The 27,691-nt window shown below is 48.4% G+C and overlaps 1 protein-coding gene across 2 annotated transcripts in view; it reads left to right on the forward strand.

Moving 5' to 3' along the window:
* DMBT1 (deleted in malignant brain tumors 1) overlaps nucleotides 1-22,985 on the forward strand; it is a 71,075-nt gene extending 48,090 nt beyond the window's left edge. The window contains exons 35-47 of one of the 2 annotated variants that reach the window (XM_024346655.3): nucleotides 232-555; nucleotides 4,465-4,491; nucleotides 5,120-5,152; nucleotides 9,032-9,185; nucleotides 9,480-9,682; nucleotides 10,153-10,473; nucleotides 11,047-11,067; nucleotides 12,053-12,082; nucleotides 12,386-12,533; nucleotides 15,126-15,334; nucleotides 16,263-16,447; nucleotides 19,185-19,573; nucleotides 22,246-22,985. In XM_024346655.3, the coding sequence (XP_024202423.3) occupies nucleotides 232-555; nucleotides 4,465-4,491; nucleotides 5,120-5,152; nucleotides 9,032-9,185; nucleotides 9,480-9,682; nucleotides 10,153-10,473; nucleotides 11,047-11,067; nucleotides 12,053-12,082; nucleotides 12,386-12,533; nucleotides 15,126-15,334; nucleotides 16,263-16,447; nucleotides 19,185-19,573; nucleotides 22,246-22,522 (2,321 nt within the window). In that variant the 3' untranslated portion in view covers nucleotides 22,523-22,985. Of the gene's footprint in view, nucleotides 1-231; nucleotides 556-4,464; nucleotides 4,492-5,119; nucleotides 5,153-9,031; nucleotides 9,186-9,479; nucleotides 9,683-10,152; nucleotides 10,474-11,046; nucleotides 11,068-12,052; nucleotides 12,083-12,382; nucleotides 12,534-15,125; nucleotides 15,335-16,262; nucleotides 16,448-19,184; nucleotides 19,574-22,245 lie in introns of both variants that reach the window. The other variant, XM_024346654.3, reaches the window with a different exon arrangement.
* Nucleotides 22,986-27,691: the final 4,706 nt, after the last annotated feature.

Here is a 27,691-nt window from a genome sequence, read left to right on the forward strand (position 1 = left end):
GTGGGGTCACAGGTGCTTCCCCAATACTTGAGCTTCCATAGACTTGGGTGGAGTAGGACATCACTGCTTCTTCCACTATGATGAAGCTGAACCTCTGTCTGTATTCGTATTCAAAGGTGATTACCTGCACACGTGACTTTGGCCATTAGGAAGTGCCCTGAGTGTGGAACATTCCTTAAATCCTTGACCTCATAATCAGTATGGATGAAGGGTTCTTGTGTTCCCCTGTAGGATCTGAATCCAGTTTGGCTCTGAGGCTGGTGAATGGAGGTGACAGGTGTCGAGGCCGAGTGGAGGTCCTGTATCGAGGCTCCTGGGGAACCGTGTGTGATGACAGCTGGGACACCAATGATGCCAATGTGGTCTGCAGGCAGCTGGGCTGTGGCTGGGCCATGTCGGCCCCAGGAAATGCCCGGTTTGGCCAGGGCTCAGGACCCATTGTCCTGGATGATGTGCGCTGCTCAGGGAATGAGTCCTACCTGTGGAGCTGCCCCCACAATGGCTGGCTCACCCACAACTGTGGCCATCACGAAGACGCTGGTGTCATCTGCTCAGGTGGGCCTTCAAGACCTTGGGCTCCCTCTCTTGGGGTGGAGTTTGCTCCAGAAGAAACTCCTAATTACATTCTGATCTCCTCACTCAAAGCTTCTCCTATGTTTCCTGTGTTTTTGAAGACTTGTTAGCTCTCTGCTAAGAATCCATATGAATTCACTGCCTAGTGTTCCTGTGGTCACTTAGGACAGGGGACCAAAGTCAAACAACAACCCAGACTTTATCCCCTTCCTGAGGCAGTGCAAGGAAGAGGCAGAAGAAAAAAGTTCTGGCTCCCCAGGGCTCCATTTCTCCCTTACCGAGTAGCACTGGGTGAGGGTATGGTGGACACAGCACAGACAGTAGGGCAGAGGAGGGATCGTCTCCTTAGGAGGAAGCTCATGGTAAGGAAAGGACATATGTTGGGGTAGGGAATTCTCACTTGAGGCCCCAGTAAGGAGCATTTGGATTGGAGGCATATGGGCTAGGAGTGCAAACGGGTATCTGTGCATGTGTGACCTGGGTCTTGGTCAGTTTCAGCTCCTTCCAAAGAACTGCAGTGCATTGTGTGTCTAGCAAGCATGGTGTTGGGAGGGCAGCTCCCATGAGATCTGCCAGGCAAAGCCTTGTTATTACCTGTGGTTTGGGATGGAAGATCACACAGGGGATTTTTGCTGGAGTGGTATCCTGAGACTTGCTGACTTGGTGAATTGCTAAAACCTGCAAGGGAAAGGGTTGGTTTTGGTTCAATTGGACATCACATCCAGACACAGAGTTAATCGCCTTAGAGCTGGAAATTGTGGACAGAATCTGCTTGGATCCCTTATAAGGATCATCTTTGAGTCTAGCCAAAGCACTGGCATTCAGCAGGTCTGGGTGAAACTCCTGGGTCTTGCTTGAAGCCTCTGGCCGCTCCCTACCTCAATCAATGTGGTATCTACCAGTTGTCAATTGATCTTTTAAGAGGTTCTATTATTAGGGATGCTTTTGTTTGCACATGGCAGGAACTCAACTCAAATACTCTTAAGCTAAAAAGGAATTCATTGGCTCAGGTATCCAGAATGTTTAGTGGTGGATCTGGAGCTTCAGGTACAGCTGGTTCCAGAAGTTCCAAGTCTTTTTTCCCCATGCTTTGCTTACATCTACTCTTTCATCTGTGTGGGCTTCACTATCAACTTGCTTTTTGCATATGGCTGAGAGACAGCAGTGGGCAGCCCCAAGTCTATATCCTGCCAGGAGAAGGAGTCAGTCTGTCCCAGTACCTCTGGCTGACAAGGCCTGGGAGGACTTTGATTGACCTGCTTGTAAACAGGCGCTTTCTTCCAAACCATCTCTATTAGCTCTGACGGCTCAGCCAGAGTTCTATACCCATCTTTGTGTTCCTTTGGGGCGACGGGAAGGATGGGGGCACTAGGCTCTACTTGAATCTTGTAGGATGCTACTTTTTAAAATAGGAATGACTGTTTCTATTAGAATAAAAAACAGGCAGGATGTTTGTGACAGAGATAGCAGTCCCTCAGTTGGACCCTTCCTTTCCTTTGATACTTCTGGTCTTTGCTGGTTGACGTTACCCCTCTATCCCGAGATGGAACCTTCCCTCTCCCTGGCTGTTGCCCATGTTCATTACCATCATCTCTGTCTAGTTCCAGGACTTTTTCATTATCCCCAACTGAAAGCTCTTACCCCTTAACCATTCATAATCCATTTCTCTTTCCCTCAGCCCCTGGCAACCACTAATCTGCTTTCTGTCGCTGTATACAGATTTTACTAAGAATTGTGGTCATTTTCTATGAATGGAATCATAGCCTTTTCTGTCTGGCTTCATTCACTTGACATAATGTTTTCAAGGTTCATTCATATTTTAGCACGTGTCAGAAGTCCACTACTTTTAACTGCCAACTAATATTCCATTGTATGGCTACGCCATCTTTGTCTATCCATTTATCAGCTTATGGACATATGGGTTGCTTCCATCTTTTGGCTGTTGTGAATAAGTCTGCTATGAGCATTAGTGTACGGTTTTTTGTTTGTACTTGTGTTTCCAATTTTGGGAGATATATACCTAGGAGTGGGATTGCTCGGTAATAGGGTAATTATGTTTAATTTATTGTGGAAACACTGAACAGTTGCCACAGCCGCTGCACCAAGTTTGCATTCCCCCCAGCAATGCCTGAGAATTCTGATTCCTCCATATCCTCACCAACACTTGTTATGATGTCTTTTTCATCATGGCCATCCTAGTGGGTGTAAGGTGGTATTACATGGTGTTTTGATTTGCATTTCCCTGATGACTAATGATGTTGAGCATCTTTTCATGTGTTGGTGGGCCCTTTGTATATATTCTTGGGAGAACAGGGGCTTCATTTTATAGATACTAAGCTGAAGGCCAGAGGAACTAGACTAATGTCAGTATCTTAGCCCAGCTCCCAGGCTCACAGGACAGGGTTCAGGTACACAGAGGGATCAGGATGCCTGGCCCAGTGTTGTGTCTAGCATGTGACATTCCTTCATGGAGGCCTAACTCTGCCATTTTTTCTCCATTCTCAGGCATAGGCACTGCTAGGTATGCACAACTAAGTGTCCTCATAGTTGCTTCTGCCCACTGTCCCTGTAGCTCATGGTATTCAGTAGGTCCAGGTTTTGTTTCAGATTGAAGGCAAGCTGTGGGTTTGAAAGTGACTCAGGAACAAGCCTCGGGCCTGATGGGGTGGTCCCTGTGAGCAGAGTGAGTCAGCCAGAGGTGGAGAGGTGGACTCTCCCAAGAACCAGGTCCTAGGGCTGCACCTTGCCAGGCAGCTGGTAGCTGGTCTCGGTTGCATCCTGCTGCAGAGGTGCTTGAGCCCAGTGGTCCCTGCAGATCCATGCTTTGGCTCCTGCACTTTAACCTCTGAATCTGAAGGCCTGGCTCAGCACTTGAATTGCTGGGCACTGGGGTAACTCCATCAGAGAACATGCACAGCTCAGTCCACACCCAAGGGTTCTAGAAAACAACCCTTAAGTTGATGAAGAACATCAACTTAAAATGATGAAGAACAGGCTTCCATCAATGTCTGTGCTGCTGGAGAACATTAACTGGGGACCCAGAAACCTTGGCCTTCTGGAAGAATTCTGAACTTCACTTGACCTCAGATCCTCTTCCTTTAGGAGATACAAGAGAGAGTTAATTTTCCTGTCTTTTCTAGAATCCAATTCTGGTTTGGCCCTGAGGCTGGTGAATGGAGGTGACCAGTGTCAGGGCCAGGTGGAGGTCCTGTACCAAGTCTCCTGGGGCACCGTGTGTGATGACAGCTGGGACACCAATGACGCCAATGTGGTCTGCAGGCAGCTGGGCTGTGGCTGGGCCATGGCAGCCCCAGGAAATGCCTGATTTGATCAGGGCTCGGGACCCGTTGTCCTGGATGATGTGTGCTGCTCGGGGAATGAGTCCTAACTGTGGAGCTGCCCCCACAATGGCTGGCTCTCCCACAGCTGTCAGCACAGTGAAGACGCTGTGTCATCTGTTCAGATGGGCCTCCAAGACCTTGGGCCTCTATTTTAGTGTGTGGTTTTCTCCATGACAAGACTTCTCTTTGCACTGGCCTCCTCCCAGCCTGAGCTTCTCTTCAAGATGGCCAGTTTCTCTGATACCTCAACAGGGCAATAACCTCAGCAAATGTTTTTGGTGTCTTTGAATTTTATGGGTAGGCACTAGCTTCTTTCTTATGTAGGTTCCTATAGCAAACAAGGGTTCAATCTACTTTCAGGCTGTAAGAACGAATTCTTCCAACATCTTTTTTTGAGACTAACCATTAAGGTTTATATTTACTATCCACTCTCCTGGATGACTCTTGGGGAATATTTCTAAGTGACAAGATGGGGACAGGCACTCAGCATTTCTCTCGCTCATCATCCTGGGCACTGGGACTGACTCATGTTTTCTTCTTTTCCTTGCAGTCACCCAAATAAATTCTACTACGACAGGTGAGTCTGCTCCACCCCAGCCCAGCAATATTTCTCTTGGGAATTCCACCCTCTCTTGTTTCCAGAAGTAGGAGGAGTAGAGTAGGCTCCCCTTGGGGGGGTAATTTCTCTCTGAGGACTCTGATCTTTGTTAGGGTGACGAGCTGAGTTCCCACTGCCATCACTCTCATGTCTGTTTCACCGTGGAGGGCCCCTGTGGCCTCCTGCTATTGCCTGCTGATAGTGCTAAGTGCTGGCAGAGATGCTGCTGTGGAAGGAGGCTTTGGTCCTCCCATTATTTCAGATGAAAATAACTGTCTAAATTAACCCATGGGAAATTAGGACCTTCATTTTAGAAACATAGCCGAGTAATACTTCTGCACGTATTTGTCAAATAAAGAATTCTTTCACTTTGAGGGAGCCATCCGCAAAGTGTTTTTGTGCCACAGTGAAAATATCCTGGGCCAAATATGTTGGGAGGTGCTACATACTCTAGACCTTACTGGCCATGAACAGTATAAACTGGAATGGTCAAGGCTCTGAGAAGTCCTGTACTAAGGAAAAGGATTTAACTTTGTCAGTCAAACAAATGACTATGGAATGGAAAAATTATCTGCTAAAATCCTAAACAGCTTCATTTTTTTTCTAGATTGGTGGCATCCAACAACTACAACCACTGCAAGTAGGTATCACATTTTCTACCTGAACCATAGGTCATGCATTTCTTATCCCCGAGCTTGGCTATCCATGAGCGAATGCTCTGCCCCACCCCAGCCTTCCTCAATCTGCACATAGCCCTGGCCTGTCCCACTACACCCTTCACCTCTTCATTTGAATCAATGAGATAAGTATTCTTAAAATAATAGACTTAAAGGCTTTTATTTTGGGGGGTATCTCCAAAGCTTTAGGAGGAAGAAGGGAGACAAATAGTAAATGGATAATTTTACTACAAATTATGCTGTTCCATGTCATTTTTATTTCACCGTATGGCTATGTTTCAATAGATTTTCATTGCTTTTAAAAAATAATAGGGCTACTTTTCTGTGTTATTAAATCTTTTCTCACAATCATTTTAAGTCCCTGTATTGTATTCTTTTATACAGATACGCCATGAATTATTTGACAAATTGTCAGATGCTAGATATTTGTTTGTATTTCTTCATTACTGTAAATGATTTTGTGATGAAGAATATTTTTATAGATAATTTTTTTGCATACCTCACTAATTTTTCCTTTAGGATATAAATGGGTTTACTGGACCAAAGTCAATGTCATTGTAGTGCCTGGTACATAGAATGTACTTCATGCATATTAACTTTTACTGTGTTAGGTATTTTAAGATCTTGCTGTGTGTATGGTCAAACTACCATCAAGAATGATTGTAAAATTATGGAATGATGTAAGAGACAAACTGATCTTCTTCCTCAGAGCTCACAATATTATTTTATACACAACCAACTAGAAAATTACAGTTGTGACAACTGTTTCCAAGGAAAAGTTCAGTGTGCAAAGAGGAAGTATTAGTAGAGATCTTCCTTGATTGGGGAGTTAGGGGAAGTTCCTTATGGAAGTGACATTTAAGCTGGGAGTTAATACAGGAGCAGGTTCATTTGCTGAAGTGTCTTCTAACCAGAAGGAATGCTTTGAAGGCCCTAGGGTGGGAAGGAGCTTGGCTCTTTGAAGGAGGGTGGGGTGGGGGCAAGGAGGGACTGCAGGAAATCTGTCGGGTGAGGCCAGATCATTCAGGGCCTTGTGGGTGGGTTAAGACTCCCATCTTTAACCTAAAGGTAGGGAGGCTGCAGAAAGATTTTAATCTTGAGAATTAGCTAATTGGAAATATATTTGCAAAAGATCATGTTTATCTTTTCTGCCAAACTGCATTTCCTGAAGGCAGGGGCCATGTCTGCCTTTTTCATAATGTATCCTTATTATCTAGCATTGTGTCTGCCTTTCAAGAACTGTTTATTGAAGGAATAAATGAGTGAATGAATGAGTGAATAAATTAATGAATAAATACATAATTACTGTTGGCATTTTGGCATACATTCCATACACTGTATACACACCCACAAACACACACACACACAGTATGGCATGCTTTATATCCCATTGTATAACCCATCATTTTCATTTAAGTGTATATAATACTTTTTTCATGACCTTAAAATTAGCATTTTTATAGCATTGAAATTATTTGTATAGAAGAAGGTTTAATGACTATATGATTTTCCACTGTATAGATATATCATCATTTAGTTAAACGGTTACTAATTGTGGGGCAAAAACATTGTTTCCAATTATATTTTATAATGTTAAGTGACTATATACAATAGCATATTTTATAACCATTTATATTTAATGATTAGAAATATGTAACTCGTATCCTTGTCTCTGAAAGTTTGACTTTATCCTTAATTATTTCCCAGTGTAGAAATAGAAAGGGAGGGCAGGCCACATGATCTTCAAGAAACACTGTCTTCCCATCAAATGGGAGAATGTATTTCTATCTCATAAGGGACTTGTACCTAGGATATATAAGTGACTCTTGTAGTCAATGATTAAAAAGTCAAATAACCCAACTGAACAATGAGCAAAAGACCTGAAAGATATTTCTCTACAGAAGATTCACAGATAGCAGAGAAGGCATTGGAAAGATGCTTAATGTCATTAGCCATCAGGGACATGCAAATGAAACACCCAGTAGGTGAGCTGTAGTCAAAAAGCCAGATAATAGCAAGTGTTGATGAGGATGTGGAGAAATTGGAAACCTTATGCACGGCTGCAGGGAATGTAAAATGGTACAGCCACTTTGAGAAGCAGTTTGGTGGCTCCTCGAAGGTTAGACCTGGAGTCACCATATGACCCACCAATTGTATTCCTAGGCATATACCCAGGAGAAATGAAAACATATGTCCATACAGAAACTTGTATGTGAATATTCAGGACAGCTTTATTCATAGTAGCCAAATGTGAATGCAATGCAAATGTCCATCATGGTGAATCGAGAAACAAATATGATATGTCCATGCAGTGGAGTATTATTTGGCAATAAAAATGAATTTAATAGTGGCCGGGTGCGGTGGCTCACACCTGTAATCCCAGCATTTTGGGAGGCCAAGATGGGCGGATCGGCTGAGGTCAGGACTTCGAGACCAGCCTGGCCAACATGGTGAAACCCTGTCTCGACTAAAAATACAAAAATTAGCTGGGTGTAGTGGTGGGCGGCTGTAATCCCAGCTACTTGGGAAGCTGGGGCAGGAGAATCGCTTGAACCCGGGAAGCGGAGGTTGCAGTAAGCTGAGATTGTGCCACTGCACTCCAGCCTGGGTGACAAGAGCGAAACTCCATCTCAAAAAAAACAAAACAAAACAAAAAAAGAATTTAATATTGATTTATGCTACAACATGATGAACTTTGAAAACACATTGAGAAGTCAGTCAAAAAAACCTACCATATTGTACAATTTGTTTTATATGAAATGTCCACAATAGGCAAATCTATAGAGACAGAAAAGTAGATCAGTGGGTGCCAGGAATGGAGGGTGTTGAGAAGAAATGGGGAGTGATTCCTAATGAGTACAGGGTTTCTTTTTGGGGTGATGAAAATAATCTAAAATTGACTGTGGTGATTTCAGAGCTCTCAGTATGCTAAAAACCATGGACTTATCCCCTTGGAAAAAGTAAACAAAGAGTTATGAAAAAGAAAAAAAAAGAAGACGTTTTAATTTCTATCACTGAGTGTGCACATGTTTTTAAAAAGTTTTTATTACTATAAACCAACCAACAAAATGTTTGACCACTTAGTATTTATCCTTTTCTGATAAATAACAATAGCTAATATTGCTGGGTGCTTATGTGCCTGGCACTCTCTAAGAGTTTATATAGACATAGAAACCTATCTTATGTTTATGTATAAATGTTCATATATACATATCTTTTTTAATACCCTCATCAGACAGATGAGGCAGATGCCATTACCACTCTCATTTTTCTGATGAGGAAACTGAGGCAGAGAGGTTAAGTAACTGGCTCCAGATCACGGAGCTGATAGAGGCAGAGCCAAGATGCAAACCCAGGCTTCTTGTTGCAGAAACCCTGCTCCTAACCCAACGTTGTGCTACTTGTGAATTGGCAGAGTCCTGTGCTCATGGAAGATGCTAGGGAACACACTGTGTTATGGAGTGCTCTCCACGGGTCAGCACTGTGTTCAGCCAGGACTATCCCATGTCCATGTCTGTAGCTGACTGAACAATGATAGCTGTCACTTTGTTGCTTTCTTGGCATTTTTGCTAGAGGTGACACATGCTCCCTCTGAAGCTTGGGTCACCTCCTCCCAGAGGGTTGCTGTCCAGGCCTAACAGGGAAAGCAGGGACTTGAATCAAAGCTTCTAATATTGGGCCACCTAGAACCAGGCCCAAGAGAGGGGACTTGTTTACAGGGAAAGTTAAGTCATGTTATAAAGTGCAGAAGATGAAACTGGATGATACTTACACAGATGATTGCTTGTCACAAAATACCTGAAGACCTGGTACAATGGAGATGTCCCCTCTCTCCTCTCTAGGACCCTCTTCAAATTGTGGTGGCTTCTTATTCTATGCCAGTGGGACATTGTCCAGCCCATCCTACCCTGCATACTACCCCAACAATGCTAAGTGTGTTTGGGAAATAGAAGTGAATTCTGGTTATCGCATAAACCTGGGCTTCAGTAATCTGAAGTAAGTAATGCCTGGTCATCTGGTGAGGGGTGAGTTCCTCTGCAGTACACCCACTGGTTTAGACTGTGTCCTGGGCTGGGATGCTTTTCACTCTCATGTGCCGTGGACAAGCTTTTGGTGGCTTTGATTCCTACCATAAAGCATCAGGGAACACTGATGTCCTTTGACTTAATTGAGGAAGAGCTAGAAGAAAAATCTGTATTCAATGGCATCCCTCGTAAAGTGCAAACTATTTATAAAATGGAGGGGCAATAGGAATTTCAATGTTGACTTGAATACATTTTCTCCATACAGGTTGGAGGCACACCATAACTGCAGTTTTGATTATGTTGAAATCTTTGATGGATCATTGAATAGCAGTCTCCTGCTGGGGAAAATCTGTAATGATACCAGGCAAATATTTACATCTTCTTACAACCGAATGACCATTCACTTTCGAAGTGACATCAGTTTCCAAAACACTGGCTTTTTGGCTTGGTATAACTCCTTCCCAAGCGGTAAGTGCACACTAGACCATGCCTATGAGGCTTGGTGGATTTACCCAGCTGCCTCTTTGGGGGCACCATGGTTCCCCAAGGAAATCCAAGAAGGGCCTCAGCGATGCACGGCCCATTCTCTTTCTCTTGGCACTGACTGTGTGGGCAGGCCCTTGGGAAGGCAGCAAAGGGTGCAGACTGGGGGTCACACCTGGCCTTGGGTCTGCCACCAACTCTCCGGGGGACCTGGTGACTCTCCTTCAGAGCCACCCCTCTCCGTCTGGAGGTGAGGGGATCTGAGCTTGGCGATGTCTAGAGCCCCTTTCAGCTCTGCATGGAGCGGTCCAGTACCTCCACCCCAGCTTTTCCACATTTCTATTTGGCGACTTTGGAGGTGGGAAAAGGCCTGTGGGATGCTTGGCCTTTGAGGTTTGTTGTGGGACATTTGTTGTGGGACATGGCCATGATCTCTCAGTTAATGTGTCTTTCAGATGCCACCTTGAGGTTGGTCAATTTAAATTCATCCTATGGTCTATGTGCCGGGCGTGTAGAAATTTACCATGGTGGCACCTGGGGGACAGTTTGTGATGACTCCTGGACCATTCAGGAAGCTGAGGTGGTCTGCAGACAGCTAGGATGTGGACGTGCAGTTTCAGCCCTTGGAAATGCGTATTTTGGCTCTGGCTCTGGCCCCATCACCCTGGACGATGTAGAGTGCTCAGGGACGGAATCCACTCTCTGGCAGTGCCGGAACCGAGGCTGGTTCTCCCACAACTGTAATCACCGTGAAGATGCTGGTGTCATCTGCTCAGGTATGGCCCAATGCCATGGAAGGCCCATTTCACCTGTAACTTGCTATAAAGCGAGAGCTTAAGGCCAGTGGCTGATGGTGTCTGTGGCCCAGGCAGGAGCTGGTCATTGTGTCCTCGTGGCCTGCGCACTCCAGAAGAGCATGCAGGGGGCTGCTTTATCTTTGGCCAGTTTCTGGACCCAGGGCCATTATGCTGAACACTCATCTGACTAAAGGACCTCCAGCAATGATTTTACTTCTTTATGCTTCAGTTTCCTTGACTGTTGAGTCGGGGTGTCTATGATAGTACTTGCTACTGGTGACAATTGGTATGGTTTTAGAACAATCATGGTCAAGGAGAGAGTGATGGGTGTTATGACCTCAGCTGTAATCCTGATGACCACAAGTATGACGGGACTTAGGGAGCATCTGGGGAAGCTGGGAAGGCTTCTCAATAGCAATTGCTGGGTGGACCTGGGGACCCTCGCCGAAGGGGGTCAGGTTATGGGCCATGTAAGTGTATCTCTGCCTCATTCCGGCCCCTCCTCCAAGCCACATGTCTGTGACCTATGCTTTTTTTCTATTCCTTTTTCAGGAAACCAGCTATCAACACCTGGTAAGTACCCCCGATTCCCATTCCACTTCCCTGGTCTCCAGGTCTCTCCATTACTGCTGCCTAGACTGTGCAGGGCATGTTGCTCACTCTCCAAGGAGTTCATCTGAGGTACCATCCTCTACAGCCCCTGTCCCCTCCCCTGCCGGCCACCAGGATAGTGTGCCCCTCTCTGTGCTTCAGTGGCCTGACCCACCTAAGATTAGGATCTCCAGTCAGTCCCGAGGCGAGGCCCGCCACCTGTCAGATTTGACTGTCCTCACAGACACCAGACCCTGACCAGTGTTGGCCAAATGGGGCCCACTGCATCGCAGAGCTCCTCCCTGCCTGCCCCTGAGCTGCTCTGAGTGTTCCCAGCATGGCCCTGGCACCTCTCCAACACCCCCCACCGCCCCGCCCCCTGCTTGCTTTGTCATCCCCTCCTGGCCTCCCATAGCAGCAGCTTCAGGCCTGTCCCCTCCCATCCATTCTCCACTGTGCAGCCCCTTCAAGTGATTCCTCAGGGTCTTCTGGTGGTGACTCCCCTCCTCAGCACAGCATGACTGCCAGGGCTCCCCATGATCTGCTCCCTATGCTTGGTGCCCTCTCCCCATCCTCTGCCTGCTCCATCTACACGGAGGTCCCCAAATCTATTCCACCCAGGTGCAGTTGCACCTGCTGTTCCTCTGCCTGGGACACCCCGTTTCTACCTCTTTGCCTGCCCCCTAATTACTGCCCTTTTTCCCCCACTCCATCTGGGGCAGGGGCCAGACTCCCAGGCTCCTCTCCTTCCCCAGGCTTTGGTCAATCTCATCCTTTTCCCAGTGTGCTGGGATTCGCTCTCCTCCAGACCTCCCCAAGGGCAAGTGAGCTCCCCAAGGGCAAGGCCTGTGTCCAGCTCCTCCCTGTGGACTCGGGCTTGGCACAGCATCTGCACAGCTCATGAGCAGTTGACAGCTGTGTCAGGGATGCCAGAAAACTGATCCTGATCTTTTCTTTTTGTCAACAGCTCCTTTTCTCAACATCACCCGTCCAAACAGTAAGTTCTGAGCTCCCTGACAAGTCTGTGGCAGAGTGGCCTGGAAATTCCCCTTCCCATTTCCTCAGTGACAATGGGGCTGGGGAGGAGATGGCTTCCCCCAAAGTGGTCTCCCTGCAAGAGTGCCCTGCCAGCCATCAGTGGACGGTCCAGATCTAGGCCACCTCTTGCTCTTACTTGGTTTCTGTCTTGGGAATTATTTTTTAAAATTTTAAAGTGATTTAAATTTAAAGTAGTCCGCAGGTAGACTGTGCAGTGTGCTCTGGGGGTCACCGACATTCCCACTTTTTGTCCTGACAGCAGATTATTCCTGCGGAGGCTTCCTATCCCAACCATCAGGGGGCTTTTCCAGCCCATTCTATCCGGGAAACTATCCAAACAATGCCAAGTGTGTGTGGGACATTGAGGTGCAAAACAACTACCGTGTGACTGTGATCTTCAGAGATGTCCAGTAAGTGTGCGCCCAGAAGAATGCCTTGGGGCCCCACAGACCTTTCAAGAGGGAATAAATGGTGCTTAAGTGTGCACCCAGAAGAATGCCTTGGGGCCCCACAGACCTTTCAAGAGGGAATAAATGGTGCTTAGAACGTCAGGAGAGAAGTTTGCTGAGAGACATTTTTGACCTAGCCCAGAGGCATCCCGTGGAGAGTTGGGGAGGGGGCACGAGAGCCTTGGAGTGGACAAAAGCTCTGGTTTCAAGTCCTAGGTCTGCCACCAATTTGCTGTGTGACCACAGGAAGTCACTCAACTTTCCTGAGCCTCAGTCAAAAGAGGGGAATAAAATACCTGCTTTCCTCACCTCACTGGTTACTGGGAAGGTCACGAGAAACAGAGAGGAGAGAGAGGGAGAGAGATGTGAAAATATTTACAAAATGTTGTCCAGTGGAAAAGATGGTTGTTAAGTAGTAATGATAGACTTAGGGGCAATAATAGCACTAATAATCCTATTAACAACCACACTGGCCAGGTATGCTGCCTCAGGGTTGTAATCCCAACACTTTGGGAGGCCGAGGCAGGAGGATCACCTGAATGCAGGAGTTCAAGACCAGCCTGAGCAATATAGGGAGACTCCCCATCTCTACAAAAAAGTACAAAAATTAGCTGGGTGTGGTGGCCTGCACCTGTAGTCCCAGCTACTCAGGAGGCTGAGGTGGGAGAATTGCCAGAGCCCTGGGAGTTGAAGGTTGTGGGGAACTATGATAGCGCCAGTGCACTCCAGCTTGTGGAACAAAATGAGACCCTGTCTCAGGAAAACAAAACAAAACAAAAAGAACAATTGTATCTGTTTTGTGGAACCCTTTTTCTCCACCCATTCCTTTCTTCATGTGAATTCCCCAGGGGTCGGGCAGAGATGGAGGAATTGCTGCTCCAGAGGGTAGGGTATCTGCTCTGCATCCAATCATAAGTAGAAATCATCGTTTTAAGCAGAGAGGACATTACTAAAAGCACTTTTCTTTCTTTCTTTCTTTCTTTCTTTCTTTCTTTCTTTCTTTCTTTCTTTCTTTCTTTCTCTCTCTTCTCTCTCTCTCTCTCTCTTTCTCTCTCTTTCTTTCTTTCTTTTTTTTTCCGGACATGGAGTCTCGCTCTGTCACCCAGGCTGGAGTGTAGTGGCACGGTCTCGGCTCACTGCAACCTCTGCCTCCCGGGTTCAAGCGATTCTCCTGCCTCAGCCTTTCAAGTAGCTGGGCTTACAGGCACATGCCACAATGCCTGGCTAATTTTTGTATTTTTATTAGAGACGGGGTTTCACCATATTGGCCAGGCTGGTCTTCAACTCCTGGCCTCAGGTTATCCTCCCACCTCGGCCTCCCAAAGTGCTGGGATTACAGGTGTGAGCCACCATGCCTGATGTCAAAAGTACATTAATATATGATTTATCCAAGGAGGCGGGTGGCCCAGCTGACTGTGAAGAGGCACCAGTGTTTTCTAGTGTCCTGAACAAGGGGCTACACTAATTTCTTCTCTAACAGCCACTGTTGAACAAAATAGTTTTCCCTGTTGATTTCTGTTTGCAGTGGGCTTTGGAGTCTCTGCTTTAGCGATTCATTTGGGATTTTGCAAAAGATACATCATTTTATTCTCTTTGTCATTACAATACAAAGATTGCACTTAAAGCTGATGCAGTCCTATGGGAAAAGGTTGACCATGACTGGTTCTTTAACCAGCATCTTGATAGCAATGACCATCACCATTTGTGACATTTTACAAAGCCCTTTTCTGTATGTTGTTTTATTTGAGCTTCACCATAGCCCTCTTCAGCGTGCATGGATCAGATTACTTTGCCTTTGTAAATAGGAAAAGGTTTAGAGAGATTATTTGACTTGCCCAATATATATTTATTCAATTATTTATTTCTCTCACTATGAATTCACGCATATTGATTTTATTCTGTGGGGGCACTAGGGACTTTTCGATGGAAGAAAAATGGTCTAAATCAGGATGCGAGCCCTTCCTTTCCTGATGTAAAGGGCTGACAGGTGAGGGGCTGTAGATTTCATATGTGTGATCGCAAAGGGCAGGACTAAGACCCAGGCATGGAGGTTGAGGGAAGATGAGACTCTTGATTTAAGGAGACCTATGACTTTCTTTTTTTTCAATTTTTCTTTTTCTTTTTATTTTTTGAGACCGGGCCTCACTCTGTCACCCAAACTGGAGTGCAGTGGCACGATCTCGGCTCACTGCAACCTCTGCCTCCTTGGTTCAAGTGATTTTCCTGCCTCAGCCTCCTGAGTAGCCTCGCTCACCCTACAGGCTTGTGCCACCACGCCCGGCTAATTTTTGTATTTTTAGTAGAGACAGGGTTTCACCACGTTGGCCAGGCTGGTCTCGAACTTATGACCTCAGATGATCCACCTGCCTTGGTCTCCCAAAGTGCTGGGATTATAAGTGTGAGCTACTGCGCCCAGCCAAGGAGACCTATGGCTTTCATCGATGAACTTTGTCAGAGTTTCTGGCACAGAGGTGTGACCCCACCCTGAGATCTGACCCCCTGCGTCAAATTCTGGGAGGAAATGAAGCCAAATGGTGTGTCCTCTCTCTGCAGGCTTGAAGGTGGCTGCAACTATGATTATATTGAAGTTTTCGATGGCCCCTACCGCAGTTCCCCTCTCATTGCTCGAGTTTGTGATGGGGCCAGAGGCTCCTTCACTTCTTCCTCCAACTTCATGTCCATTCGCTTCATCAGTGACCACAGCATCACAAGGAGAGGGTTCCGGGCTGAGTACTACTCCAGTCCCTCCAATGACAGCACCAGTAAGTCCCCTTGTGGAAATGCTCTGTTGGGACTGGGGACATCCTGAGAGCATCTGTGGCTCAACTGTCCTGTCGCTGTGAAACAAGAAATGAAGGAACCCTTTCAGGTCACCAGGGCTTGATTTTCAGCTGAAAGGGACCAGGAGCAGTGGGACTCGGGACTCTGGCTGCCCAGAAATAAAGTCAGGGCTAGAACTGGCTGATGGGTGATGATTGGTCTTACTGTGGTCAGCAGAGACTAAGTAGAGGGTCCCAGATGATGCTCTTAGCGGAGAGTGATGAGTCAGTGCCAAAGGCAGAGGTGACCTCTTGGCTTGAAACCTTGTGACCTTCTCAGAGTGTGGGACACTGTGGCCATGGCCTGAGACCTAACACATTTGGTTTCTATCTGAAGACGGACTGAGCTGGGTGGCTGGAAGTGGCTGAGATAAGGTCACTCAGACACTTCCAGCAGAGCCTGTATGGCCATGATTTGAGTTGCTGTATGGACTGATATGTAGATTGGCCAAGGGCCAGGCAAGGTGACATCCAGGGTCTCTTATGCAGTCAGAATTAAAGACTGACTTGCTTCATGGCTAAACGACCTTGTTTCATGACATTCCCACAATTTGATCATACAGTTACTTTACTTTATAGATAAATGGTAACTTGGCCAAACATACCACTTATTTAAAAATCCTGCCTCCAATTCTCCATCAGAGAAATCCTGAGTCCACATGCTCTCCTTGGGCTTTCATAAGGATGGGGCTGACTTGACCCTTGGGTCCTTGGGGGATTGCAGTGAGGTCTATGCCCACATCCTAAGTGCTGACCCTCCCTGTCAGCCACCCTGGTCTGTGCACTTTTTAAGTGGAAACAGCCTCTGGCCCCGTAGGACTTGTGGAGTCTGGGGCAGTGACTGAGTGCCTTATCTGTCCTTGTCTATCAGACCTGCTCTGTCTGCCAAATCACATGCAAGCCAGTGTGAGCAGGAGCTATCTCCAATCCTTGGGCTTTTCTGCCAGTGACCTTGTCATTTCCACCTGGAATGGATACTACGAGTGTCGGCCCCAGATAACGCCGAACCTGGTGATATTCACAATTCCCTACTCAGGCTGCGGCACCTTCAAGCAGGTAAGCCTGGGGCTTCCCATTCCATTTCCCAGTGCACAAGCTTTCTTAGAGCGGTATGTCCTGTGCTTCTTGAATTCTGGGGATGAAGAAATTATGATTTTGGCATAATCAGGACATAATTGGAATAAAGGAAGATAAAAAACCTTTGGTGCTATGATATGGCTGCAGCTACTTCCAAATAGGAAGAAGGAAGCTGAGCAGGCAGAGTATCTCCAGCTGTGTCCAGCAGAGAGGGCTTCTGGCAGACCGCCACTCCCATCAGCAATAACAACAGCAGCTCCTGGAGCAGCTCCAGATTTTGCAGGGCCTGAAGCTTATACAGTTAGGGTTGGGGGTGAGGGGCAGGTGTTGAGATGGGCAGGGGCCTCATTAAGTCAAAGAATGCAATATCTATGAACTTTTATAAACTTTGCAAAAACGTATGGCTGTGCAAACACATTGCTAGGCCTTGGAGGAGGCCTGCACATTGCAGTAGGCGGGGAAGAGGGGGCCCAAAAGCTTCAGCTTCATTAGCTCCACAGTCAGCTGGCCTCTGCAGCTACCATTTGTTGAGCTATCACCATCTAAGATGGCCCCCTGCATCCAATTTTGGGTGAAAGTGAAGCCAATATGGTGTGTCCCTTCTCTACAGGCTTGAAGGTGGCTGCAACTATGATTATACTGAAGTTTTCAACAGCCCCTACCACAGATTTCTGTGGTTTGCCTGGGACTTTGCAGATTTTAGCATAGAAAGTCCCACGTTCCAGGAAACCCCTCACTCCCAGGCAAATGAGGACAGTTAGTCACCCTACAAGTGGCAGATGCTGTGATTGGTCCTTGTCATACTCCCCCATTGAAGGCCTGGCCTTAATTGTGTTGGGTTCTGGCTTGCTGTGAGTTTGGTCAGTGGAAGTCAGTCCACTGAAGGTGACCATTGTTCCTATGCCAAGTGCGCAGCCTGGAGACTGCCTGAGCGGCCCCGCTGAGGGCCCTTCACACCCATTCACACCCGTTCACACCCATTCACACTCGTTCACACCCATTCACACCCGTTTGGAGCGGCCAGACAACTCTGTCAGCCCTGTTTCTTCTAACTTGGCTGATCATGCACAGCACACGCCACATTCTTATTCCTCCACTCATTTATTTATTTTTATTTTATTTTAATTTTTTAATGACAGGTTCTCATTCTGTTGCCCAGGCTGGATGCCCAGGCAGGGGTGCATCATAGCTCACAGCAGACTTGAACTCCTGGGCTTAAGCGATCTTCCAGCCTCAGCCTCCAGAGTAGCTGGGACTATAGGCATGCACCACCACACCCAGCTAATTAAAAAAATTTTTTTTGTAGAGGTGGGATCTTGCTATGTGTCCCAGGCTGATCTCGAACTCCTGAGCTCAAGTGATCCTCCTGCCTTGGCCTCCCAAACGCTGGGATTACGGGCATGAACCACTGCTCCTGGCCTCCTCTATTTCTTTAAATAACCATATTGCCTATCACACTGAGTGCCTCAGGGGCAGGGCCAATGTTTTGTTCATCTTTGCAACCCCCAGTGCCCCTGGTCCTGAGCCTAAGAGTTGATATAGTATTATTAACAGCTCATACAGATATCAGACACTGAACTAAGTGTGCTATATAACTTTTAAAATTCTCAGGACAACTTTATTCCCACTTAATTATGAGGCAACGGAGGCTTGCAGAAGGTAAGCCACTTGCCCAGAACCATATGGCCATGAGCTGCGGGTCTAAGACACAGAAGTAGGGCTGTGCCATCCATGGCTGGAGCTTCCCACAGCTCCACCAGGCTGGCCTGCGATAGTGAATTTTTATCTAAAATTAGAACTGCTTCTTCTGACCAAGAAATAAATCTGCACTCCATGTTCATTATTTGGAGTGGATTCAGAATTTACCTCCATCGTAGGCACCACAGGCAAATGTGACATCCATGCAAATGATCATGTTAATGTACAGGGTTCAATGGAAAGCACTTGAGACCATCTTTGAAAGAGTAAGAAGGGTCATACTGTCATGTGCGTCCGTGTGAAAAGACCACCAAACAAGCTTTGTGTGAGCAACAAAGCTTTTTAATTACCTGGGTGCAGGTGGGCTGAGTCCAAAAAGAGAGTCAGCGAAGAGAGATAGGGGTGGGGCCGTTTTATAGGATTTGGGTAGGTAGTGGAAAATTACAGTCAAAGGGAGTTGTTCTCTGGCGGGCAGGGGCGGGGGTCACAAGGTGCTCAGTGGGGGAGCTTCTGAGCCAGGAGAAGGAATTTCACAAGGTAACGTCATCAGTTAAGGCAGGAACCAGCCATTTTTACTTGTTTTGTGATTCTTCAGTTACTTCAGGCCATCTGGATGTATATGTGCAGGCTTGGGCTCAGAGGCCTGACAAAAGGGTTTATTGCGGTCGTATGGTTTAAGTCATACGGTTTATTGTGACAACTGTTGGCACTGAAATATAAAGCAAAAAAAAATTTTTAAGACAGTTTAAAGTCAGAAAATGTACGCTAAGAGCAGGTGGACAAGGTAGAACCCCTTCCTGTGGGTCTTCCCCAGACCTGGACCCAGAGTGTAAGCTCTGGCACCCTGTGCTGGCTCATAGCCAAAGGATAGGCACGTGCCATGGCCATCTCTGAGTGGTTCTGGGAGGGGTGGAAGTCTTGTTGAGTCATGTCCCTCTCATTCACACCCAAATCAGCTATGGAATTCCCTTAGCAGGTGACATGTGCCTGACTCTGCTCTCTTGCCTGCCTCTCCTAGGCAGACAATGACACCATCGACTATTCCAACTTCCTCACAGCAGCTGTCTCAGGTGGCATCATCAAGAGGAGGACAGACCTCCGTATTCACGTCAGCTGCAGAATGCTTCAGAACACCTGGGTCGACACCATGTACATTGCTAATGACACCATCCAGGTCGAGGAAGTCCAGTATGGCAATTTTGACGTGAACATTTCCTTTTATACTTCCTCATCTTTCTTGTATCCTGTGACCAGCCGCCCTTACTACGTGGACCTGAACCAGGACTTGTATGTTCAGGCTGAAATCCTCCATTCTGATGCTGTACTGACCTTGTTTGTGGACACCTGCGTGGCATCACCATACTCCAATGACTTCACGTCTTTGACTTATGATCTAATCCGGAGTGGGTAAGGAGTGTCTTTATGCGATGGCCTTAAACCTTTACTTGATAACTCAAACATGAGTAGCCCCAAAGGCTTGAAGAATGCAAATTTTGATGAACTGCAGTTCCCAGTACTTCCAGCTTAACTGGATCCCTTTCTACATGTAGTGATGTCCTGTAGCTTTTACCTTTGAGGTGCTTTTACTCTGTGTTCTGTATCACATCCCTGATTTCTCATCAGGTAGGATGACCATGTATCATCTCCAGTTAACATCTGGGGAGATGGGTGTCTGGAGAATAGAACAGCTCAGCAGTGTTCACTCAGCAGGTTAGCTGTAAACTGTGATCAGACTCTAGGTGACTGAACTCCAGCCATACGGTTAAAAAGACCTGCGTATAGTGGGAAAAGCATTGATTTGGAGCAGACCAAGGTTGAAATGCCAGCTCTGCCACGTGCCAGTTGCATGATTCTGGGCCAGTGAAAGCACCTGTATGGACCAGTTGCTCGCCTGTCAAGTGGGGATAATGACACGCACATCATAAGGCTGTTGGGAGGATGGGATGAGAGAGAGTGGATGTGGCACTGAGCACAGAGAGTGTGCGGCAGGTGGTCCACCAGGAATGTGCACTGAAGATGGCAGGAGCCCTGCTGCCCTCCTTCAGCCTGGGAATAGAAGCTCTGGGAGTCCACGGGTTCCAGTCAAGCTCAGGAGGTGCAGAGGTCAGGCCAGAGATGTCAGGCTGGGGCCAGAGGGTGTGCAGGCTGGGCTGCTCTACCATAGCCCAGCTTCCCTGGATGACCGCATGTGGGTGAAGTGGGGTTTGACTCTTCTGCACTCATGACGACACCATGATGTGCAACTCCAGCCCCCTCTGAAGTCTCTGTTGATGGGTGTGTACCACACTTCTTGGCTTACAATATAGACCTGGACACTTCAGTAGCCATTGCCTTCCAAGAGAATTTATACCAATAGGATAAAGAGTTCTACTAGGAATTAGAGGTGGGCAGATTCAATTCGACACCCTCTTGATATGCTAAACATAGCACCTCTTTCCAGGCACAGTGTGAACATATGTCAGTTCAGTAGGCAGGTGTTGAGGCTCACCTTGTTTACAGTCTATGCAGCTTGCTCAATTCACAGCAGCCCCCTTGGTGGCTGAGAGGAGGGGAGAAAGCTTAACCAGATTCCCTTTGTACAAATAGTCATAAGGTGACTTTTGAATTTGTGTGAATTGATTGACATTAATGAAAATGAGTGGGTGACCTTAGTTCTTCCTTGCCAAAGGATTCTTTCTGGTCAAATCCTGCCATTTCTATATGACAATGCAATTTGCTGGGAAGACGGGGATGTGTGTGCAGGGGTAGATGTACCCTGGCTATACCTGGAGCACAGGGACTTATTGGCTACACCTGGCCATCAACAAGATCATCCACCTGGAAGTCCATTAGAATGACCTGGGGCTCCAAACACACCCTGCCCAGGCCCTACCCATACATTCTCTGTTTGGCCTGGTGGGGCTTGGGCATGTTACATTTAAAAAATCTTGAGTGATTCTGAGGTGGAGTCATGGCTGTGGCTTCACTGTGGCATTCTGGTCTGCATGGAGCCCTGAATGGCAGGGTTTTACGGCAAATGCAATGACTGCCCGGGGGCTTCTAAGTGACCCTGACCTTTTTCCCAAGTGTCCCACCTCTGAACAAGCCTCTGGCTATTTTTGCTTCCTCCTTTGCCACTAAGGGAGCTACTGTGAAAACAAAAACAAAAACAAAAAACAAAACTTGGTATTTGAGAGAATCTGGGTTGCCTATGGAGGAAGGAAGGAGGCTCTAGAAGACAGAAGGAGGGGAGCAGATCCTGGCCAGGTTCCCAGGCTGAGCCAGACTGCCCTGGAGACCACATCCACCACCCATAAGAAATGCCCATCCTAGGCCAGTGGGCCAGTTTTCCTGGCTTTTCTCTTTGCCATGCCCTTCAAAATCCCACCAATCTATAATAACTGGGTTAGTGTGAGCTGCTTCTTCCATCTTAGGAAAATTCCTGTAAGCATATCCTTAGGTTATTTTCCCTCTGACCCCTGCTGAGAGGAGGTGCCCCAGGGAATGAGGAGGGGGTTTATATCGGTATAGGGGCTCCTGGAGTGTTCGCAGGCCAGTGTGGAACGTACAGCTGCATGGGGCTCAGGGCAGGCTGAGGAGGCTCAGGAGAGAGAGGCCCTGGGAGAGGGAGGGCCAGGGCACTGTACTCAGAGTGCAGCCGAATGAGACCTTGCCTGGCCCTGACACCAGGAGAGAGAAGGCAAGGTCATTTACTTTTCTGCCCTGTCTCTGGGTCCCGCTCCTGGGCTCCAAACTCCAGCTACTTCCCTGACTCATCTGGTTTACCTGGGTGCATGGAGCATGTGGTCATTGTGGGATTAGGCCTCAACCCACTGTGCAGTATGGGACCTGCTTGTCTATCGGGAAAGCCCTCGCAGGCTTTGCTGCCTAAGGATGGCAGTGAGGTACCGGAGCTGCCAGGATTTGTCTGCAGGCCCCTCAGTGAGTGTCTGATCCACACGTTCTGACAGAAGGAAGGTGAGGTGTGCAGGAGGCAGGGGCAGTGAGGACAGGCTGTGGAGTTCCTCACCTGGCACAACTGAGCCATGAAGGAAGAATCGGGCCTTGGTGAGAGCTAAGGGGCTACTGTTCTCTTCCAGATGCGTGAGGGATGACACCTACGGACCCTACTCCTCGCCGTCTCTTCGCATTGCCCGCTTCCGGTTCAGGGCCTTCCACTTCCTGAACCGCTTCCCCTCCGTGTACCTGCGTTGTAAAATGGTGGTGTGCAGAGCGTATGACCCCTCTTCCCGCTGCTACCGAGGCTGTGTGTTGAGGTCCAAGAGGGATGTGGGCTCCTACCTGGAAAAGGTGGACGTCGTCCTGGGTCCCATCCAGCTGCAGAACCCCCCACGCCGAGAAGAGGAGCCTCGGTAGGTGGTCGCTCTCAGACCCCACTGTCCACCGGGGCACAGACCCCTGACTCGGGGACTTGGGATGTTCCTCTTGGTGTCATATTCCAACTCAAATTGAACCCTACATTGTGCTGCACCTGGTCATACGGAGTTGAATCAGACCAGGTTCCCGCCTCCCCCAAGGCTCATGGTCCTTGGAGGACCCGTTGCAGGGCGAGGTCAAGAGAGTTCTGACCTGGATGGCCCATAGACCTGACGTCCCAGAATCCATGCTTCTCATCTGCAAAATGAAAATGTCAATACTTACTTCTTAGCACTGTTGAGAGGTTTACATAAAGGAATTTTGGTGAAACTGCCTCAGCCTGTTCCTGGTGCAAGTCATTGAGTGCTTGGTAAATGGTAGTTTTTGTTACTCCTGTTGTTGTCACCCATGTTAACAACACCAATGATGACAGTATTCCTCACAACGATAATAACTGTAACAGCAGACGTGTTGACATCAGGGTCTAGACAGGGCCATGGGGACACCAACTGCATGGATTTGTCCTGATCGCTGGCAGGCTCTACTGGGCACAAGCTATGTCACTTTTCTTCTCCAGAACAGGGAGTGCATCTGCTGCTGTGCTGCTGTGCTGCTCTGTTGCTGTGCGGCTGTGATGCTGCGCTGCTGTGCTGCTGTGCGGTGCGGCTGTGCTGCTGTGATGCTGTGCGGCTGTGCGGCTGTGCTGCTGTGTTGCTGTTCGGCTGTGCTGCTGTGTTGCTGTGCGGCTGTGCTGCTGTACGGCTGTGCTGCTGTGTTGCTGTGCGGCTGTGCGGCTGTGTTGCTGTGCGGCTGTGCTGCTGTGTTGCTGTGTTGCTGTGCGGCTGTGCTGCTGTGTTGCTGTGCGGCTGTGCTTCTGTGTTGTGGGCATGGACGAGGGAATGAATGTTTGCAGAGTGATGCCCAGGATTTCTGGCCCAGTCTGGGGCTAGGTCAACAGATGTGGCCATGGTGTTGGGGGTGGGTGGGGCAGCAGTAGTTGTCACAAGCCCTCTCCTTGGTCAGGGCGCTGCCCATGGGGCATCTTTGACAGCTCTTTCCTCTTGATTCCTATTCAGGCCGTCTTTATGTCCACCTGATTCCAGACTCTTTCCTCACTTGTTCATTCATTCAATGCATGTTTAATGAAGGACTGTTATGCACCAGGAGGCAGATAAAGTCTTGGAGGAAAAGATGCAATTCAGAATAAGTCTCATGAATGGTGCATGCAATGGGGTCAGAGTGAGGAGCAAAGGACATCAGGGCAGGGCGAAGGTGCCTGCGGGCACAGGCTCACTTCCCTCCTCTCCCTCCTGTTCCCTGCAGCTGCCGTAGTAGCTCACGTCCTGGGGGCCTCTTACCTGGGACTCTTGTAATCATTTCCCAGCTGGTCTAAAATGCCCAACTCTCTCCCCTCCCATTCATCTGGAGCCTCAGGCCAGATTTGTTCTCCCAAAGCCCAGTTCCCAGTTCCTGCTAAGAAAAACTTCCCTGACTCTCCTTGGCTGATAAACGTGAAATCTCTCTAGTCTGACAGTCAGCTGCCCATTGGGGTCTGGCCTCAGTTTCCCATTCAGCACTTCCTTCTCCAAGTTTTTTATCCTTTCCCACCAAACAGTTCTGATTGCCTTTACTATGCCCAGGGGGCCACGGCCTTTACTTGTCTTCCTCTCCTCCTCTGCCAGGCTCTGTCCTGGTGCCCTGTCTGTTATTGTGGTCTCCTCTCCTTCCCAGACGTGTTGGTGGCTGATGTGGAGGAGACAGCCAGCTCCCAGGGGAGGTATCACAGCACTGCCATCTCTGCTGGGGTCTTCCTGGCTGTGGTCCTGGCTGTGGCAGCCTTCACCCTGGGGAGGAAGGCACACAGCACCAGTGGCCGGCCTCTGAGCTCCAAGATATGAAGCCCAGAGAAGGTGTTTAGATATTGGCTCTGCCAGCCCAGGCACCCGAGAGAGGATGGAAGAAACAAGGGTGCAGAGCTTGGCGCCCAGCAGCACCTGAACTCCATTTAGCTTGGCACAGGTGTATGGTGGGGTGGGTGGAGGTGGGGTGAAGAAAGATGGGGTGGGTAGAGGTGGGGTGAAGAAAGGTGGAGCGAGGTTTTCCCCAGATCCAAAAGCTCAGTGCTGGGTCAAAATGTCAAAGGTAAACAGGTGCTAACGTCTAAAGCCTCACCTGCAAGTCTAAGTCAAACATTAGTAACAGCAGAGCTTTCTCTAGGTGGAATTTCTGAGCCTTTTTTTTTTTTTTTTTTTGAGACAGAGTCTTGCTTTGTCGCCCAGGCTTGAGTGCAGTGGCACAATCTCAACTCACTGCAACCTCTGTCTCCCGGGTTCAAGCGATTCTTCTGCCTCAGCCTCCCTAGTAGCTAGGATTACAGACAGGCTAGACCATGCCCAGCTAAGTTTTGTATTTTTAGTAGAGACGGGGTTTCATCATGTTGGCCAGGCTGGTCTCAAACTCCTGACTTCAAGTGATCTGCCTGCCTAGGCCTCCCAAAGTGCCGGGATTACAGGTGTGAGCCACTGCACCCGGCCTCTTTTCTGACCTTTTATAAGCTCGCTTCTTAGGCCTGTAGCATAAATCTCAGCCTTTCCTTAGGGTAGAGCCAGCTGAATAAAGAACCTTTTTCAGAGTAAGTGTCAGTTTGGCCACTGTTGCCTTTGTTTCCCCTAAGAACTAGATCCTTTCAAATTAAGCAGACAGGTGGGGTGGTTGTCATACAGAATGAGAAGGGGCAGCTCGTGTGTCTTCCCAGTGTCCTTGGAGTGTTGGTTCTTCCCAAAGCAGGATATGCAGGATGCAGCCTGGAGAAAGACAAGAATGCTAAATGCATTGTAAGTTTCAGTGGCTGTGATTGAAAATTAAAGATGATTGCCTCCATTTCTCTAGGGATCTGCCTCTTTTGGTTTTTGACACTTCATCTCCAGAACTATGGGCTGGGGTGGTTCAGGGAAAGAAGCAAACTCCTTAGGGCCCTTAGGAAGGGAGTCCTGTTTGCATGAGGTCTCCAGAGAGAAGGAGATTGACAGGTGACCCAAGGAGCTCAGAAGAAACAAAGGGATGAGCTGGGTTCCAAGGAAGCAGTAAATTTGCCTAGAAAATCAGAGAGAAATCAGGCTCAGGGCTCCTAGGTCAGGCTTGGCAGGAATGGGAGCTTTTTTGTACTGCCCTGGCAATGCCAGTGTTTGCCCCATGAAGCCAATCTCAGGACCCCTGTCCCAAGAGGGGACAGCTAAGACAGCCTAACTCTGGATGTGTGAGTTGAGCTGCATGAGACCCCAGCAGGGCAATGGCTACAGGGGAAACCCCAGGACAAGGGGACAGAGAATTCCAGCAGAGACTTGGCCATAGCTGCCAGCTCTGACTAGGGCTGCCCAAGAGCTGCCCACCACCGGCAGCTGTGGTGAGAGGCCGTGAGCCTCCGTGGGATGCAGAGTGCGTCCTGAGCCCTACCAGGAGTCAGAGGAGCTAGGGGGCCCCAGGGACTGTCTCTTGTTGGTTTCCATTCTCCTTGCCATCACCCCCAACACTCACCCTTAACCTCCCAGGCTGGGGCAGTTAAGGAAAGCCTTAAGGGTTCCCCTGTGACCATGAGTCTGCCCTGAAAAGCAATGTCAATGCAGTGGAATGCAGGCACCAGCCCAGGACTGGATCTGAGCAGATGCAGAAGCAGCAGGAAGCTGGAGTGGTGTGCGGGTTTGAGGTACACATCAATCAGAGTAACAAAGTGGCAAGTCAGACATCTGAGAATTCAAAAAAGTTCAGAGGCTGGGAACCCAACATGGAATCCCAACTCCATTCATTCATTCATTCATTCATTCACTCATTCATGAATGTCTAAGTTGTACCCTGTGCTTGAGAAGGAGCAGTGGAGGCTGTGGGTCCCTGCTGTGAGGATGAGGGGGACCCTGGGGCTGGGGGCTCAGCAGGCTTGCCCTGAGTGGTCCCCATGAGTGCCAGCCCCAAGCCAGGCTCTGTACTTGAACCTGTGGATACAAAGAGGGGTCATGCAGGGGCCACCATTATAAGGGGAAATTTATTTCCACAGGAAACATTTCCACCTCCTGAAGTGTCCCCTCTCCTTAAAAATAGCCCCAGTAGCCAGTGCTTCTTCACAGATAACCACCACAGTGTTAGCCACTTGGCAGCCTCTCAAGGAAGGAGGTAATGGCCCCTTTATCAGCAGGGCCCAGCCAGGAGAGTGGCTAGCAGGGACAGATGAGTTTGGTAGCAAGAGGCAGTGAGGTCCAGGTGAAAGGTAGAGCAGAAGACAGGGCCACTGGTGACAGGGGCTCTGGACTAAAGCTGTCAGAGTGTGACTGAAGGTCCAGTCACAGGGGACACAGAGAAGTGGGCTTGCTTGGGAGCAGGGACCCATCCTCCCCATCCACACCACATCTCCACACTCAGGGAGGATTGGGCTGACACCAAGTGGCTGTGATTCCCAGCAACTGAGACTGTGGTTTGAGGCAAGGGTGCTCAACTCTACTGCACGTGAGAATGGCCCAGGGGCTTTTGAACCTGCTGCTGCCAGGCTGCACCCAAGCCAGTTAGATCAGAATCTAATCAGAGGGTAGGCCTGGACATTGGTGACCCACCAGACTCAGGTTGTTCCAAGATTGAGAGCTGCTGGTTTAGGACTCCTTAAATCCCTCTGAGAGAGTCCAGGTTGTGCCCTGTGCTTAAGAAGGAGCAGTGGAGACTATGGGTCCCTGCTGTGAGGATGAGGGGGACCCTGGTGCCGGGTTCTCAGCAGGCTTGCCCTGAGTGTTCCTGAAAGATCTACTTTCCAAGTCCCAAAAGACCATATCACAATCCCACTGACCTAAAGTGCCTCATTTCTGCTGATTCATATTTGCCCCAGCCTCTGCCATCCATAAGAACATGCCATGGAGGAAACACTGATTAAGCATCTTCTGCCAGCCTGGCACCTTGGACATAATCCTCTAATCCTCTGTGTGGCCAGATATTATTCTCACCTGGCAGGGATGGAAACTGAGGCTGAGAGAGGCAAGTCAGCACAGAACTGCATAGGATTCAGGTAGCGAGTGGCAGAGCTGGGGTCTGAGTCAGGGTCACTGACTTCTGGTCCTAGGTTCCCTCCTCCCTGTTCCATCATTCCCAAGGCACCAGGAGCCCAGGAGCCCAGGAGGCCTGGCCTCACATTGA

This window comes from Pan troglodytes, chromosome 8 (assembly GCF_028858775.2).
Source record: "Pan troglodytes isolate AG18354 chromosome 8, NHGRI_mPanTro3-v2.0_pri, whole genome shotgun sequence".
Classification (NCBI taxonomy): domain Eukaryota; kingdom Metazoa; phylum Chordata; class Mammalia; order Primates; family Hominidae; genus Pan; species Pan troglodytes.